Genomic DNA, 18,477 nt, shown 5'->3' with positions numbered 1-18,477 from the left:
CTCAGCCCTCCGCAGGAAACGCGGACAAGACTCCCGACCGGGAGACGCTATTAACCGTCCGGCGGCGGGGTCAAAGGGTCAGCACTCGCAGAACAGCGTAAACCTCTTATCGGGACTGACAATGAGTATCATCCGACCTGCTTGAGCGCTCAGGTTTCAGTCTGAGCGAGCGGGGCTCTCAGCCAAGTGTATCTCTGGGTTTGCTGATCATTGATCTTTCGCTTGACGACTGTTTAAAAGGCAACAGTTAAGCACTTCTAATGTATTTCGCATGCAGTGGCAACGGAGAGAAGAAAGCAGTGCTTCCAATGCTAATGGGTTCATATTTAAATGTATGACTTGAAGACATTAATCCTGTCTGTCTTCAAGTCTTCAAGTTGCCGGATTCTTCCAGTCGAGACTCAAGAAACAGTTGAGACCTTTAGTGTCTCAATCATATTTATGAATGTCCATGCTGAGGTTATGCTTGTAAATATTAAAGATATCAGTAGTAGTATGTCGCCGTTTCAGTGCACATTGAAGGATCACCTGTAAATATGAATGAATACGTGCACAACTCATTCAAGGTAGAAAAGCCACAGCATCACAATACAGGCATCTCATATCTTCTCCTCCGGAAGATTTATGAGAAGGGAAGCAAAACTTTAAGAGACACCTTAAATGGGACGTGAAGGTTGGTGTTCGTCGTGCACTGAAAGCTGTAAGCTGCCGTTCCCCGGCTCCACTGCCCACCACTCGTCTCTAAACTGAGCGACAACGCATCACTTTTTGCATTTTCATTTCAGAAAAATGTCACATTTGTACTTCCAACATTCCAAAAACGGTGTCTGTTTACACGGAAACAACAGAAATAGGTGTGCTATTTGTTTGTTTTTTTAAATTAAACCACACACACAGGCACAACACGCTAGAAACACAAACGACGGGAGAAAACAGACATTCGTACGGACAGACAACCAAGTTGGATTGTTGCTACGGTGGCTGTGTTTCAGAAAAGTTGTGTCCCACACCCCCCCCCTGTTTCCATGGAGACAGGAGTGTTTTTTGTAAAGTCGCATTTTCTTCCATCTCCATGGAGGAAACTGGACGTCAGACATTTAAGAAAATAAATAAATTTAAAAAAAATCTGCATCCCACACACCAGAGCTTGGACTGTGGCTTCAGAGGGGAGCTGGTTGAGGCCGTGTCGACTCGCGATTAGGATTCCACCCGCTCACTTCCCCGTGAACTCATTCCAGGCACGTCCAGTGAGGAGGACACTCCTGGACAGAGCCAGAGAGGAAGGCCACTGAGAATAAAGATCCCGTCTGAGCGGGGGAATGCCTTGGGATCCCGGAGGGTTGACACCGGGAAAGAAATCCCACTTCCTTCAAGCTTTTGAGTTACAATTCAGACATTCAGCAAATTACTAAAACTTACATAAGTGATCCCTCATCTCACCCGCTGGATGTCTGATCTATTATTTACTTGGGGGGGAAAAAAAAGTAGTTCAAAAGGTAAAGCTTCACTGATTATGAACAGAAAGCTTTGTGCTGAGGCGAAATGTCTTTAATACGACCCGCTATTCCACCAAGGCCAAGGTCGTGATTACATTTTTCAAGAGATAATTCAATGACAGGCAGAGTTGCTTAGGGTAGGAGTTGCTTTACGATCTCAGCGGCATTGCTGGGACGACTTTCTCCCCTCTCCCCTTTCTGATCACCGGGGTTCCTGTCCATTAGTGTGTCAGATCCACAAGACGCAGTTAAACCCTCGATAAAACCCTCATAGCTGCGGTCTGTCGAAGCTATACGTCTCAGTAGTAACAGATCAAAGTGGGTTTTTTCTCTCCTACAACCGCCGCGGTGGTGCTGATAGGTTGTTAACGACACATCAGACGTGTCCCACTCATCTCGCCAGAGGACGGGAACGAACACCTCGACCGCCGTTCGCCGCTACGACGCCTCCCACTGGAAAACGCACGATGACCCCCGGGATCGCACATGCCTCCGCCCACAGACACCCGGCAAAACTTGACGTAACTAACAGATGAAGTCATCAGACTCATTCGAAAGTCCCCGCAGCGTTTAAACACAGCTTCCTTCTGTGCGATGGCAGGGGTCCGCGACCTGCGGCTCTGGGGGGAAAACAAGGGGCTTCTTCAGTTTCTCTGCCGCCGCCACTCCCTTCGCTCGCAACACAATCTGCCTTCGAAGCCATGGAAGAGACGCATTTACTCTGGAAAATGTGCCACTTAAATTTCTTAAATGCAACGTAAGCTGCAGTTGGGAGTGTTCGTATCAATCTGACTTAGGTGTGAGGGGGAATCAGCGGACCGGGAGTGACGGCAGGAGACACTGTGGACAGGTCAGAACAGGCAAACATAAAGTCAGAGACATTCACACCGACCCAGTCACCAATTACACACAAATGAGTACCAGGAAAAACCACACACACACACACACACACACACACACACACACACACACACACACACACACACACACACACACACACACACACACACACACACACACACACACACACACACACACACACACACACACACACACACACACACACACACACACACACACACACACACACACACACACACACACACACACGCACACGCACACACCAAGGGGAAGGTGCTAAAAACCAGGACTCAAACCGGATTATTCTCACTCATTTGAGGCAAGATTGTTAACCATTAGTCCAGCCTGAGGAACCTGTTTAATCATGTAGAGTAGGAACATGGAAACTTTCAGCCACTTTCCAGAAAAAAAACAAACAAACAAACATATATTTCATGTGTTTCACAGCTGATCTTGGGAGAAAAGAGTATCAAATGCATGCATTAAAATAAAGAAATGCATTTAATTCATCCATCTTCTGTACTGAACAGGTCAACAGACGGACTATTTAAAATAATTATTTGTTGGGGTTTTTTTTTTTTTACATTAAAATAGATTTGACAATTCACATAGATTGTCGGTTTGCACGGTGACGCAGTGGTTTGTACTCACGTCTCACGGTGTGAAGGTCTGGGTTCAAATACCGACCGGGCCTTTTTGTCTGGAATTTGCATGCTCTTGTTGCGTTTCCTCCACGGTGATCAAAACACATGCATGTGGGGGTTCAGGAGTGACCCTAAATTCCCCTGCTATTGGTGTGAATGTGTGTGTGGTTGTCCGGCGTTGCACTGGCAACTCGTTCAGGGTGCCTGGATGGTAGGGCAGTGGATGATGGATGGATGGATGGAGCGCCTTGCATGCATTGGTATTTGATAAACGAAGTAAAGACACTGAAGCAGTTCAAAAGCTGGATTTCGGTGAAAGCGTTATAGAAGATCTATGTTCTCAATCACAATTTAAGCCCTTTGGTGAAGACGATGACACTTCTGCAAGTTCACCCATCCTTGACATGGAGCAACGACCCATAAGAAGTGTCATTGTGTTTGAGTGCGATCAGATAAGGATGCCGTGTTGACATGAAGCTGTCAGATCTTCCAGGAGACCAGCTGGGGAAACCAGATCTGTGCAGTGACCCACAGGACACTGGAGTTATTGGCTCGAACGGCGGGTGGGTGCAGCGACAATGAACCCCGGCGATCGGTGAACGATCTCTCCAGCCATGCATTTCTCCAACACCCCTTCCTTACCGTCGAGGTTCTCCCGGTCGCTGATGTGCTGGAGGTTGCAGCCGATGTCCACGCGGCTCAGCTCGGGGTCCGGCCGGTACGGCTCCAGCCGGGAGTGGTTGCTCCTCCGGTGTTTGGGGCTGGACGACACGCAGCAGGAGCTGGTGTTCCCCATGGCGACAGTGGGAAGTGTGGCCAACGAGCCCCTCGGCCGGAACCTTTATCCGACCCCTTAATTTTTTATTTTGGTTTTGGTTTTTTTGCACGGAGGAAAAAACGGGGCGGTAACACGGATACTCACTGCAAACTATCGCCGCTGCACACCCCACTTTCCCCCCCACCACCCGGTGTCCGTTAGCGTTACACGCCCTCCTATGTCCTCCTAAAACACGACGAGAGGAGCCATTATATCAGGAGGAAACACCAATAAGAGCTAATAATAATAATAATACTAATACATCCGAGCAGTCCGCCCCCTTTTTTCCTTTCCTCCTGCTTCACCGTCCACTCCCGCAGCTCGCGAATCCCCGTCCAGGCGTCAAACACACACCATGCAGCTGTAATGTGTGCAGACAGGGGTATTTAAAAAAAAGAAGAAGAAGAAAATCGTAGTTTTATCTCGTCGGAAGGGGAGAAATGCCTGCTGTCTGCGCTACATGGTGGCCAATGTTCTGGAGACGGCTGCGGCTACATCCGCTGCCGTGAGGCCTTCCAGGACCACGGGGAGTGTGGGAATTTTCAGCTTCGCCGAGCGACGCCTTTTACGCACGAAAACGAAAACAAAAAAATATATATTATGGGATGTGATTTTGTTCATATTGACTTTGAAAATCATTTTAACTTTCTGTTTGAGAGCTTTTTCGTGTATTTAATGACCGTATGTTAGAAAAGGAATCCTACTTAACAGATGCATATTTCGTTCGTGACGTCAAAATATTATAGAATAGAATAGAATAGAATATTAATAAATGGAATCGAATAGAATCGAATAGAATAGAATAGAATAGAAGATAATAGAATAGATTAGAATCGTTTATATTAACAGAAGGATTTTTTTTTTTTCAATCAGGGTCTGGAAACAAATCTGGGGAAAAAAGACAAGTCTGTTGGTTTTCATAATAAGTTCAAGCAAAACATTACATTTTCTCAATTAAAATTCTTTGCATGCTGTTTGGTGGATTTAGTTGACTTGATGAAAAACCCCCACAATATACTGTATATTCCTAGTAATGCACCCTCTCGTCCAATTCAATCCATATCTTCCTTTACCTGTGTGGTTTTAATTAATATACCCATTATTTGTTGTCATTTAACGCTTTTGATTCAACTTGAAGACCACCTGAGGACCACTGACACACTCACTTCTATTAAATGATCTCTAAAAGATCTTTATCACATTTGAGCTGACGTATTAGTGATTTATTTGAATTTCCTGCGCTTGCATGTTGTTACTTTGGCTTAAGAAATATTTATAAATCAAATTTCTGATGTTACTAGATTATGTAAATGTCATTGCAAGAATGCAACAAAACAGACTTAAAAGCCAAATCCCATTGGGCATCTTTAACAATTGTGTCGACCAGTATGTACGTATCTACCTTCAGGTGAATAAATAGATTTTTCTGTCCACAGATGAAAATATACAATTTCCATGATCAGTCCATAACGCACCTTGGAAACCTTGAGCCCTGCAGCTGTGATGGAAAAGGTTCCGGTTCAGGTGTTTGACTTCAACTGTGTGATAAATGGACAATTATGGTGCTCCCTTTGGGGCCTGCAATAAATCATCAAGAGCATAGAACCGAATGGAATGGAACTCCTGATAGATGCATGTGATTTTTTTGTTGTTGTTGTTTTTAATGAAAACCTGTTTCTTTTGTTATTATTATTATGAATAATATATCAGAGGGCTCCAGTTTCAATCAGTGGGTGAGCTGCCATGTATCCTTGGTGATGGTGTGTTGTGTATACAAACATGAGCCATTGGCCTTTGAGTTTCTCTCTCTATTTCTGCCCCTGTGTGTGTGTGTGTGTGTGTGAGTTAATTATTTGATCTTGACTGATGACTGACAAATCCAACCAGGGCTTTGCTTTTGTCTGTGACAGAGGAAAATGGCTGCTCAGTCTAAACCTCTTTGCAGGATTAAGAGGGATTTTTTTTTTTTTCCCCCAGAGGTCAACGTAAACAAAGGGGAGTTCTGAGGAATCCAATCCAGAGACTCTCGACTGACGTGCCAGGCAGCATGAACTGTACCTGCAGCCCCACACTGGCATGGCTGTTGAAGGGAGTGTGGCGAAATTTGATGGGGGGGACTTCTGAGATTTAATTTAATTGTGGAGATGGTAAGGAGTGGTGCTGCAGTGCTGCCTGCTGGTGCTACAGCTGCATTGCACGTTTTGAGAGTGGCCCTTGTATCAGGCTTTCGGAATATGTGCAAGTTGTTCTGTACAACTTGATCCCTGTAACGCTTTCTACAGGCTCCCAAACCCTACATACCTAAAAGAGCAATTTGAGCGTCCTTCAATGTTAAATAAAAAGTTTGCAAAACAGATTAAACCTCCAAAGTGAAGGCAACAACGAAGCTTTCAAATACAGTTTTAGTATTCTAGTCAAAACTAATTTATATCGCTTTTATGAAACTAAAATCAATTATGAACCATGGTCAGTTTGACTATTTTTAGCTCTTTCAATGCAATTTTCACACTTCATGCAATTCATTGTCACAGTAAGACATTGCAAGTTGCAATATTGGGTGATGATGGCGCACTCTATCATCCACTCTGTCCTTTTTAGGTTCAACCTTTCTTGTACAACCGGCTCACAAGACACTGAAGAAGAAGAAGACAGTATAATTTATTGATGACCTTGGGGAAACAACTTCTCTATAATGAACCTATTCAGTTTGGCTCAAAGAGTCTTGTTCCGCAGTGGAATTTGAACCTGCACACTTCCGATTCCAAGTCCTTCCCTCTCTAACCTCGAGTCCACCACTTCCACTGGCCCCAAAATTGACTGGCTGTACCATCTTGTGGCACATGGAGGTTTTACAGGACTGGGTGAGCCTTTGTTCGTGGATCAACTTGCTTATTAATTCTGCAGCCGGCCCAGTGGTGAAGTGATCAGCACTTGTGGCCTATGATCCCCAGTTTGAATCCTGCGTTTCTGTGTGGCGTTCATATGTCATTTGTGTGGCTTTTTATTCAGGTTCTACAGTTTATTTTGTAAATGTGTAAGCTGATTTTGCCCATTTCTGTGGTTTTATCCAGTTGTGTTGAATCATCAAAGCAAAATCAAATATTCTAAATGATTAAACCATTTCTTATGAGTCTACCGGCACGGCGACGATCCAATAATCCTATTTTCCAATACGAATGTAGAGTACCGATTGACAACACGACCAACTGTACTTCCTCTTCCCAACTGTGACATTCCAGTGTAGCTTTGTCCCAATCAGAGTGGAAACGATCTGTGTTTTCTTAAACACCGGACAGGAAAAGGGTTTCACAATAGGCCCAGGTGCAGTGGTCTCAATGGTATTGTTTTTTTTTTTTTTTGTTTTCTTTTCTTTTCATTGAAAACAATCAATGATGGCATTGCAATCGTTCTGCTTTTGGTCATTCCCACCAGAGAGAATTATTTGACCTCTTCTCTGGGGTTCTGTCTGGCAAGAGAGTCACACAATTTGCCATTTTAAAGACAAAAAAAAAAAAGCCACTTTTTTTTTTTCCTCCTCTTCCCAAGCAATGCATCGGCATTCCACTGGTTGTTTTGAGGAAAATGTTCTTAAATGCTAAATCTTCTCCTGTCAGCGCGAGCTGTGTTAATAACAGTGTGGCTCTTCCAGCGACGTGCACGGCGTCGGAGGAAGAAACGCGCTGGCAAATCCCCGCGATGAAAATGAGCCGCTGGTGAAAGGACAGCACATCATGTGCTGAGCAGAAACCCAAGGTTGAGAGACGCAGGTTGGATGATAATAAAAGGAGTGAAAGAGACATTGTGGCTCTTCGGCGAGTCCATCTTTCTGATTGTGCGTGTTCGCAACACAGAAACCCAACATTCTGCAACGCATAATGAGATCTTGTCTCCAAGTGTGAAATCATCCAGATCAAAGAATAACAATAAACAAAACAACATTTTTTTTTAAATGGTGTGACCGTCACAGGAAAACAGTGTTACAGAGGAGAACATAGAATATGTGTGAGAAAAAAATAAAAATAAAACTGGAATTCAGCAACAAATGAATCATTCGAAATACATTGTATAATATTCTAAATACAGCCAAAAAGGAAGAGAGTTCAATACTATTTCCACAAAACGTGTGTGCTTTTTTCACTAAATATACAGAAGCTTAAGAGTGGGACCTAATTTGCCCAAATAGTTGATAATGCCACCAGAGAGAAGCATAGAAATCATCAAAGAGCTGCAGAACAGATCCAAAGATACAAGTAACCAGCAAGGAACTGTGATAGAAAATCAGACAATATGACGATTTAACATTTGGTTTGTGGCAGAATAAAGCTTTCTTCTAACAAACTGACATAGATCATTAATTTTCAGAGTGATTCAATAGAGCGACGACGCTGAAATTGATCATAGAGGAATGTTAGATGCAGTGCAGTCTGGATGATGGCAGAACTTTTTTTTTTTTTTTTTATTCTCCAGGTTGATCGGGTCAATCTGAGTCTGCATCTCCGATAAGGCGTAGTAGTGAGTCTTCTTTCCCTGGAAGTGTGCCTGTTCAATAGGACCCCGTTTTTTTTTTTGGTTATTTAAAAAAATTGTTTTGGGGTGGTTTTTTTTGGCTGGTGGTGGTGTATGGATAATTCAGAGCATCAAACACTGACATCATCGTGTAAACACATTTAACAGTGAGGACAAGGCCTGTTTTTGTGCGAGTCCTCGAGACTCGCCGCAGAAACAGACCCAACACAGTCTGTACAATCTGAGCTCCCACGTCTTATCGCAGGATTCACTCCGTTTTGACCCGATAGACGTCCTTCAAGACCCTCAGCTCCTCAATCAGAGTCTTGTTTTGATTCTCCAGCACGGCCACGCGATTTTCGAGGCATTTGACGTATTCTTTCTTCTTCTTCCGGCACTCCTTGGCGGCCTGCCTGCAAGCGACAACAAGAGTTAATGTAAAGAAAGAGAAGCTAATGTCACAGATTCAACAGAGAGCTAATTCCAGTTAAATATATTAAAATTTTCATTTAACAAAAAGACAAGAGCCTCTCTTGTGTGGGTGCAGAATGTTAAGATGACAGTGATTTTGTAAAGACTCCAGTCCTCTGAGGTGAAACTTGCATGATTACAGTGAAATCACAATGTGAATAGACGAGGTACAGTCGTAGGAATGTCCAGTACGTAAACCCTTGGAAACGTCTCGGTCTGGGTCATGAAATGTGACCTGATCTTTATCGAAGTCACAAGTACCTACAAACAGCACGGGCTCCATTCAGTGGGAAACCAATTACAGTCAAGATTTGTCCTCGTTTAAGTGGAATATTCACAGTAAAACTCAGAATTTTGATGTGAGAAAGAGATAACTGGAGTCAGAAGTGAGCAGATCTCAAGCGCGATGAATGAAAACAGACTTGAGGCGAGTCCAGGACGACACCAATTTGAAGAAAACGTAGAAAAAAATTTTGAGTTTCAAGAAACGTTTGCCGATGTCGGCAATCTTTGAGCAAGAAATGCTGAAAGGTGATACAGAATAAGCTCAAAGACTTCTCATACTCAGACAAAAGGAGTATTTTCCTTACAAGCGATGCAAAAGAAGCCAAAAGTCCTAGTGGCTTAAAGGAATCGGCAAAAAGAAAAACATGGCAGCGTGTTCATGGTCGCCCAAGAGAAAGTTGCACCTCGACAATACAACTAAAGAAATGCTTGGAGTACCAATGACATTAAGATTGAATTATCGGTGGAGGACATGCAGCACTGAGGACAGACATGGGGACGCCGTCCAGCATGGCGGAGGGAGCATCATGGTTTGAGGCTGATTTGCTCACTGGGGGCCTGGATGGCTTCAGAAAGTCAACTATCCTGCAGAGTAAAGTAGAAGTGACGGAATAATCAGGATATTATCACCAAACCTGGAGGTGAATAAAAGAAAATCCCGAGGCAAGACCTGCGTCTTCACAGCGACACAGAAAACATATCGTGCGTAAAACAAACATTATAGAGCAGATAGCAAGGAGACATCCCGCGTGTCGGCGAATAAACACCCCGGCTGGAGAAGAATCGTGTGGCGCCGTGATGAAAGGTTTGAAAACGTATCATTACATGGACCAGTCGCCCTCCATTGTCATTTAGATGTTTGCAGATTACACAGCACGGCTGGGAAGAGACAAGAGCTCTCTCCTGCAGGTGCTGCAAATATCCACTGGAGCCGGACGGCCATCGGACCAACTCCCACTGACACCAGTTGCGTCACGCCGTCGCCTAACATTGGCTGATGGCGTACCTGTTCTTCATGAGGCGGAGCTGCCTCTTCTGGGAGGCTTCTTCCACAGGTTGCATGGAGGCGTGGGCGCCGTCCCCCGCTCCCCCCTGCGGGAGGCTGGAAGTGGATTTGGACAGCGTCCAGATGACGAAGTCGCCAGAGGACCCTGAGCGAGACACAAAACAATACGTCACCTTCTGGGATTATGCTTTCACCAGTGACCATTTGATGTTTTTTTTTCCTCACTACAGTTATGTGGGAAGGTAATTTACAGTGGAATTCAGGGTCGTCAACCAAGAGGCAGAAGTCCAGCCAAACCACCAAGCAAATTGTAAGCATTTCAAAGAAAACATTGATTTTTTCAGACAAATTTCTTCAGAGTACCAAACTTATCACCCGAGCTGAGGACTGAAATGAAAAGTAACGACCTCATTACAGAAAGAAAACGCAGAAAAATGAGGAAATCTTTAACCTGTTCATCACAGCTTTTGTATAATAAGTCAAACTGTTTGAATTATACCAGCAATGTGTTTCATAACAATGGTTCACAGTTCAGAAACACGTTTTACTGTCATGAGCAGCTCAACTCGATTGCAGCATATTCATTTTAAAATGCCTCAGTATTGAACAAGTCTTTTTCCCCCCCAAACATATTTTCTTAACCACATCCAAGCAAAAGTTGTGACCCCGTGCTGATTAAATCCAATCCAACAGAAACACGTGATATTCTTATCAGCGTCTCCTTCGGTTTGATTGTTTGCTGTCAGCAGGACACGCTGCTCCTCAGTGGAATAACGCGGAGGCTGGTTAATTTCTGAGATATGCTGGAATCGCAAAGAAAAAAAAAAAAGGATAAAGAGCTGCGTGTATTCGCGGCGCGGCCGCTGACGTCATGTGCGCCTCTTTCACACTGACGCTGCTGGGGGCCTGTTCCGGGAAAAAAAAAACCAGTGACGTCAGCCACTGCTGCTATGTGCTGTGAGTGGGCAGAGAGAGAGAGAGAGAGAGAGAGAGAGAGAGCGAGAGAGAGAGAGAGAGAGAGGAGATGGAAAAAAACTGCTTCGATATGATTTTTCAGAAATCAGCTTGTAGCAGAAAAGCAGAAAATGCGCATTTTATTTCTCTGATTATCACCAACTTTTTTTTCTCTCTCTCACTGACGCTATTAGACAAAAGGTATTAACACGAAACCATAAAACAACAAACGAACACACACAACTGTGTGACTCCTGAGACGCATTCTCACCCAAATCACAACAACCTCGACGTAACGCACGTGGTTATTATGTGGAGGAACTTGACGTGGTGGTAGAAAAAAAAAAAAGAGACGTACCTGTTTCCGTCTCGTCCCCGGTCACAGCCATGCCGTGCGTAACGTCTCCCCGGCGCTTTCCAACAAGAGACCCTTCCAGACTCTTCTCTCCCTGCGAAGTGTTCACAGCGAGGCTGTGTGTGCAATTTACAATTAGAGGCATTGACATCAGCATGACATCACTGGCCTCCTGATGTCAACAGCCTCTCTCTCTCTCTCTCTCTCTCTCTCTCGCGCGCTCTCTCTCTCTCTCTCTCGATGCTATGAGTCAGGCACTGTTTGTTCTTGGAGAATTTTCTTCAGCTCTTCTGCAGCAATGTTTAGTCTTGTTAGGCATCAGTTACACGGACCCCGAGAACAAGGAACCATTATACTGTATGTCCACACTTCTTATACTTATACTCACTTATACACTGAATGGTGCATCTGATGTACAGTTCTACTAAACATGTCAAATTCATTTGCAGTTCAGCACAATTTCATCACGAGTGGCCTGAATGGGTGAAATAGTGCTATAATGAGCTTTCAATTTAAACTTGGAGGGTTTTCTTTGTGACAGTGCAGAGTATACGTGATGAAAGTGTCTATATTTTTGCAAAAACCAAACCAATTTCTACTGAAAATGACGAGAAAATAAAACCGATAATACAATGAAATGCCCCCCCCCCCCCCCCCCCGAAAAATTGTCTTGTTGCTGTTGCATTCGGTTGTTTCGGCCAAATTCTGACTATCATTATAATGTGGCTGCGGAAATTGAGATTCATCAGACCAGGCAACGTTTCTCAGGTCTTCTATTGTCCCATTTTGGATAAAAAGTAGCCCCATCATCTTCAAGGATTCTCCTTTGACCTCTGGCATTTTTAAATCCAAGAAATCTCAAAAGATCAGCAGTTCATAAATACACAGTTCTTCCACATCCTCGTGCTCTGTGTTTAAATTATCTTACTGTAGTAAATTTACCGCCTTTTTTTTACATCACACGTTTCAAAATACAAAAAAAAACCCCAAAACTTTCAGAAACTTTATTTTGTCTTGTCAGTTGAGGCGTCTGTCTTCGAAATGAACTCATAAACGAATGACGTCATCGTGTGGATGAGTTTTCCGCTTCCCGGCAGCAGCGAGTCAGTTCATACTCAGCAGCTGGCGCCCTCTGCAGGGCAAAGCAGGGCAGTGCAGGGCAACGCTATCTTCCACTGTTGGTGAGATCATGTTGAACATACAAGAAGTAAAAAAAATCTTTAATGCAACCTTGTTTTTTGTATGTAGGCTGTAGCTTTTATTTTCCTTTTTTTCGTGAAAATGGCTCTTTTGGTGAAAAAGATTGCATGTGAGTAGTTTTGTGTATCAAGAAGAAGTAAAGGAGATGTGTGCGGCTGCAGCCTGACTTCACCTGCATTAAGACATTAAAGAGTGAAATCTAAAAAAAAAATAAAATAAAAAATAACTTCACCCAAGTGAAACTGAGAGATCGATAGTATTAAAAAGCACGGCTAGTGTAACGGCGCTCGGCCTCGTCTTTCATCAAACGACGGCGTTAATATTTGATAGGCAGCAAGTCTGAGTGTTCCTGTGGAAACAAGACGATTCAATCTGCACAGGTTCCGTCTGGAAGAACATCCAGGTGCATCATGGGAGATTGAGGTCATACGAAGCAATTCACTTCAAACCGAGACTTCTCCTTTCTTAGTCTTTTGCTTTTATATATATACTGTATATATATATATATACTGTATGTATTTCAGTTTTTGCTTTTTCTTTGTGTGTGTTCATGTTCTTTGTGTAATTCGCTAATTCTTATTTGTATAAGTTTCTACAGGTGTAAAAGAGATAGAGAAAGAGAGACGTGGGTAATTGCCGCACGATAAGATTTATTCTTGCAGACAAATTAGAAAATATACTCCCGATTGTCTCAGAATTTACGCTGCATCGTGTTATTTATGATATATTCATATTTTAACTGTTTTGCCTACTTGTACATGCAAATATTGTTACTTCCAACCAAATTACCAAACTTTGATCAACTCCAGATTTAGAAAACTGTTTGAACTCGTGTATAAACTGTCATGAAAGATGCAGCATTTCTGCAATAAACAGACCAAACGTGGCCTCGGATCAGCTTCATTACTTTCCTTACTTGGCTGAAAAGGCTGAATGTGTTCAGTGTAATGTTTTGCTTTGTCAATATTAGATTTTATTTCATGTACATGTGTAATATACAACCCTCGATCATTGTGTAGTTGTTGTGCTTCCACCTCCTGGAAAAAAAGGTGTTTATTTTAATTGGTGCAAGAGTGAAATGTATATATATATATATATATATATATATATATATATATATATATATATATATATATATATATATATATATATAGAACCCTATATGTAAGAAACATGCTTGTACTTGTAAGTATTTACTTTTAAACATGCACAAAATAATTTTGATAAGTCACATTTAGTGCATTCTTTTGAGAATTAATACATTTAGTATGTTTAAAGGCAAATATTCATGGTGAATAAGTGGGATTGATAGTTTTTTGGGAGTTAGATATCTGCCTGTCATATTGATGTCTTTATACTTGTTACTTCACATGTAAACAGTTGAGAAGTTAAAGTGAAGGGTCACCTGTGGCTGTGCAGTGCTTCTTGCACCACTAGATGGCGCTGCACATCAGTGTTTACCACTTTGACTGAGAGGAGCAGCAGAGTGAGGTTTATTTGGGGGTAAACACCATAAATAAACAAAGCTGGGTGAAGAAAAGCAGTCATGACTGATGGAAACATGCTTGATGCAAATACTTGTTACTCACTAAATTAAAAAAAACAACCAAACAAACGTGATACCTGATGGGATGAGCTTTTTTTTTTTACCAAAATACATGTAGCTTCTTCAACTGTCCCAACAGATTCCAAGAAGAAGAGGCCTTTCTTTTTTCTTTCTCCTGGTGTTCACGTCGACACTACGAGCGTGAAGGAATAAAACAGGAACAAAGCCCCCCACTACAAAGCTCACTGTCGCCATTGACCGGCAAATCAAAGGCACGTCAAAGGCTGCGTTACACTGTAACGTCTGATGCCAGTGCATTTGGGTTAATTGGGACCAAAGCAGATACATTAGTAGCAAAAAGAGAAGTGGAGGAGGGTGGTGGTGGTGGTGGTGGTGGTGGGGGGGGACACCTCCATTAAGGGGGCTCCAAAAGATGTGAGATCATGTGAACAGACCACCTGTGGGGCTTTCACTGCTATTTCAATATCATTCATGTCAAGGCCCCTGCACTCGCTGACACAGCTTGAGCCGAGGGGAGAAGATGTTTCAATTCATGGAGGAAAAAAAACAAAACCCAACAACCTCTAAACACAAGACGTTAGGGGCTCTGGCAGGTTCTCCCCCCCCCTTCCACCCTAACCCCACCCCTCAAGACATCAACACCCCTATGAATTAAAAAAAAAAAAAAAAGGGTTCCAAAATGCTCTTTGAATTGCAGGACGTCCATCAAAGCGTCCAAATGGGGACGTTTAGGGGGAACCTTGGCACATCAGACAGACACTCCTAATACACACCACCTTTATTCTGGGCTGGTAAGAAGAAAAAAAAAAAGAGGGAGAGATCAAAGTTTTCTGCAGATGAAAAGGGTCCGTTCCCTGCATTTATACCCCCACCATTCACCCTCTTTTTCTTTTTCCTTTTTTTTTTTTTTAAACCGAATTAAGAAAGCAGGCTTCAGCAGGCATGTGAAGAGGACTTTAACAATTATGGAGATGCTCCAACTCAACCCCTGCCTCTAATTACTGGTCTCTGATGGTTAAAAAAAAAAAAAAAAGAGGCTTCCTTTTTAGAAGAAGGGAAAAAAAACAACCAACTCAACTTAACATGACCACAAAAGGAAAAACTACAAAACTTAACACGGGATCTCCAGATTTATCAAAGGTTTTATTGTCAAAATAAAGATCATATTTGCTTTCTCACAAAAAAGGAGAACATCTACACTTTGTACAAATTTACACTTTATCTTATAAACCTTTTTTCTTTTATACACAAATGTACATGTTTTTTTTACACAACTTTTTATATAAATACATTTGAAATTACAAAAAGAAAAAAAAAGAAGACGCAATGACCCGTAAAAAATACTTGGGCACTATTAAGGCTTAATTTAAACCATCTTTGATGTGATTGAGTTATACATTATCATCTGGCACTGTGTAGATAAAGAAAATGGTAAAAAAAAACAAAAACAAAAAAAAAACAAATCCCCCAAAATGTTTTGTGTGAAGCTTTAACAAGTAATGCCCAGGGTGGCTGATAAAACCAGCCTTTACTACATATAAACGGAGGGATTAGAACCTGTGTGAATGCCAGGTACTTTACTTTGGGGCAGGTTTTTCTTTTTTTTGTTTTTGTTTGGGGGGGAGTAGGGGGGGGGGGGGTGATGGAGGAGCGGCAGGGTCATTTCCATGCCAATTGCAGGAGACATAAGGAGTGATGGGTTATCTCTCCAGACAATTAGCAGCCCTCATAAGCTGCTTTGACCCCCCCCCCCCCCCCCCCCCCCCTCCTGCCCCCTCCCTAAACCTCAAACCTGGGATAATGGCATCTGCTTGGGGCAGGACACGGAGCTGGCCGTGCCAGACCTCCACGTTAGTCCCGTGCTCACGTCGCTGTACATGGAGCCGCTGGTGCCCTTGCTGCCCCAGCAGCAGCGCGTGCAGAAGGTCCTCCACGAGTCCAGGGTCTTCCCGGACCAGATCCACACCCCGGAGGTGATGCCCACCAGAAGGCACATGAAGTACTTCAACATAAAAACTGCATAGTCCGGACTCGTGCGCTCGCGCTCCAGTAAACAGTTGGCGCACGTGTGCGTAATCTCCCAGCTCTGCCGGTTGTGCTGCTCGTAGAAGTAGCACGCCACGATGATCGTGGCCGGCACCGTGTACAGCACCGTGAAGATGCCTATTCTGATCATCAGCTTCTCCAGCTTGTCCGTCTTGGTGCCGCCCTGCTTGATGACGCTGCGTATCCGGAACAGCGACACGAATCCGGCCAGCAGGAACATAGTGCCAATAAAAAGGTAAATCACCAGCGGGGCCAGGACGAAGCCCCGCAGATTGTCCAGGTTCTGGTTCCCCACGTAGCAGATGCCGGCCACGGAGTCCCCGTCCACGGAGCTGAGCGCCAGCACCGCGATGGACTTCATGCTGGGGATGAGCCAGGCGGCCAGGTGGAAGTACTGCGAGTAGCTCGCGATCGCCTCGTTGCCCCACTTCATCCCGGCGGCGAGGAACCAGGTGAGGGACAGGATGACCCACCAGATGGAGCTGGCCATGCCGAAGAAGTAGATGAGGAGGAAGACCACGGTGCAGAGCGCGGGGCCGGTGGTCTCGTAGTGGATGTGCTCCGTGTCGAAGTCGCGGCTGCACGCCACCTTCTCGTGCCCGGCGATCAGACGCACGATGTAGCCCACCGACACGAACATGTAGCAGGCGGAGAGGAAGATGATGGGTCGCTCCGGGTACTTGAAGCGCTCCATGTCGATGAGGAATGTGGCGACGGTGGCGAAAGTTGACACGAAGCACAACACGGACCAGAGTCCGATCCAGAAGGCGGTGAACGCGCGCTCGTCGTGCGTAAAAAAAGGATTGTGGCACGGCATGGCGCAGTTGGGGATCTGCCCGGTCTTGACCCGGTTGTACAGGGGGTGGCGGTCTGTTTTAACGGGCACCATGGGCTCCAGACACTTGCAGCCCGGCTCGCACGGAGCGGCAGCCGGGATGAATTTCCCCGGCACGCCGGGTCTGCCGGGCTTGTTTTTCGGCAGGTTGTAACCCTTCCCGGGGTTGTTGGTGGGTTTGGAGAGCACCGGGGACACGGTGGTGGAGTCAGTCCGGTTGTAGTCCATACATAACGTGTCCGGGTTGCCCTGCACCGGCAGCAAGTCGCACTTCATCCTGTCCGGCCACGGGAAGCCGTACTGCCTCATGAGAGGCGCACAGCCGGCCCGCGCTCTCTCACACACGCTCCGGCACGGCGGCAGGGGTTTCTTGTAGTCCTCCAGGCAGATCGGGGTGTACATGCTGCACAGGAAGAACTTCAGGTCCGGGGAGCACTGGATTTCGACCAGAGGCCAGAACTGGTGCACCTCCAGCCCTGCCTCGTCCTGCGTGTCGTGGTTGAACTGGTTGGGCATGTAGGTGTAGTTGTAGCCGATGCCCTTGCACAGCGGCACGGCGATCTCCTGGCAGGTGATCTCCTTGGCCGTGGTGCAGCTGGACCGGGGAAGGAGAGCGACGGAGAGGAGCAGGTAAATCCCAAACAGGTCCATCTCTCCGGCTCCGGCGCGTCGTGTCCCCCCCTTCTTCTGACGGATCCTCTCAGCCTCCGCTCCGGTTACACGCCGCGTATCGGGCCCATCGCGCTCCTCCCGGGGGGGTTTCCTGCGCCGAGTTGCGAGCAGTGTGCGAGCCGTGTTTACTCTCGAGTCGAGCGAGAGGAGAGAAAACAGCCTTCAGGGGGGCGAGCGGCAGTCAAGATGGCTGAGAGGAGAATCCAGCTTCTCCTTGTGATGCGCTCCGTATCCTCAAACAGTGCGCTCAGAAAAGAACAAAAAAAAAAAAAAAAAAAAAAAGCCCAAACAAAATGAAAAACCCGAGGTGCTGCCGTCCGATCGCCACAAACAGGAGGGGAAAAATGTGGGCCTCCTTTTCTTTCTTCCACACACGGCGACTACATTCAGTCGGCTCGTCCCACCTCAGTCCTCGTTCCCATACAAATCATCAGCGTGAAGACAGAGCGCCGCCGATATATACTAGAGTCTGGCTGGCGACTCCTCCAGAGCCGCCTCCGCCAATCACACGGCGGCTGGGGCGGTGCTTCCCTCCTGTCAGTCATGTTTTCACCCCAAATACTGTGCTTAAAAACCCTCACCATCGCGCTGGTTGTTCCAGTGTTTGCAGCTCCGGGGCGCGGGATGGAGGTGCGGATGCGCTCCTGCGCACGGGAGGGCTTATCAACATGTCCAGTAATGGTTCAAACAAAATGACGGGCACATATTGAGGTGAAATAACACTCTCCAACGTGCACATGTAATGTGCATGAGCATGTGGAT

At 45.1% G+C, this 18,477-nt stretch overlaps 3 protein-coding genes across 5 annotated transcripts in view; all 3 read right to left on the bottom strand.

Annotated features, from left to right (window-relative positions):
• The window catches only part of ccny (cyclin Y), a 39,158-nt gene extending 35,207 nt beyond the window's left edge, over positions 1 to 3,951 (bottom strand). For 2 of the 3 annotated variants that reach the window (XM_080515017.1, XM_080515018.1), the window contains exon 1: positions 3,644 to 3,951. In XM_080515017.1, the coding sequence (XP_080371143.1) occupies positions 3,644 to 3,797 (154 nt within the window). In that variant the 5' untranslated portion in view covers positions 3,798 to 3,951. The remainder of the gene's footprint in view (positions 1 to 3,643) is intronic. The other variant, XM_080515020.1, reaches the window with a different exon arrangement.
• Positions 3,952 to 7,763: 3,812 nt separating this feature from the next.
• LOC308144330 (cAMP-responsive element modulator-like) lies at positions 7,764 to 11,496 on the bottom strand. The gene is made up of 3 exons (XM_080515426.1): positions 11,399 to 11,496; positions 10,087 to 10,231; positions 7,764 to 8,737 (listed from the first exon to the last, which is right to left on the bottom strand). The coding sequence occupies exons 1-3, from the start codon at positions 11,427 to 11,429 to the stop codon at positions 8,593 to 8,595; spliced, it is 321 nt and encodes a 106-aa protein (XP_080371552.1). The 5' UTR covers positions 11,430 to 11,496; the 3' UTR covers positions 7,764 to 8,592.
• Positions 11,497 to 15,552: 4,056 nt separating this feature from the next.
• fzd8a (frizzled class receptor 8a) lies at positions 15,553 to 17,949 on the bottom strand. The gene has a single exon (XM_080515059.1). It carries the CDS (start codon positions 17,692 to 17,694, stop codon positions 15,949 to 15,951), a length of 1,746 nt encoding a protein of 581 aa, XP_080371185.1. The 5' UTR covers positions 17,695 to 17,949; the 3' UTR covers positions 15,553 to 15,948.
• Between the last annotated feature and the right edge of the window lie 528 nt (positions 17,950 to 18,477).

This window comes from Blennius ocellaris (assembly GCF_963422515.1).
Source record: "Blennius ocellaris genome assembly, chromosome: 19".
Taxonomy (NCBI): Eukaryota; Metazoa; Chordata; class Actinopteri; order Blenniiformes; family Blenniidae; genus Blennius; species Blennius ocellaris.
The sequence above is the reverse complement of the archived record's forward strand: the minus strand, read 5'-3'. Positions and strand labels throughout refer to the sequence as shown.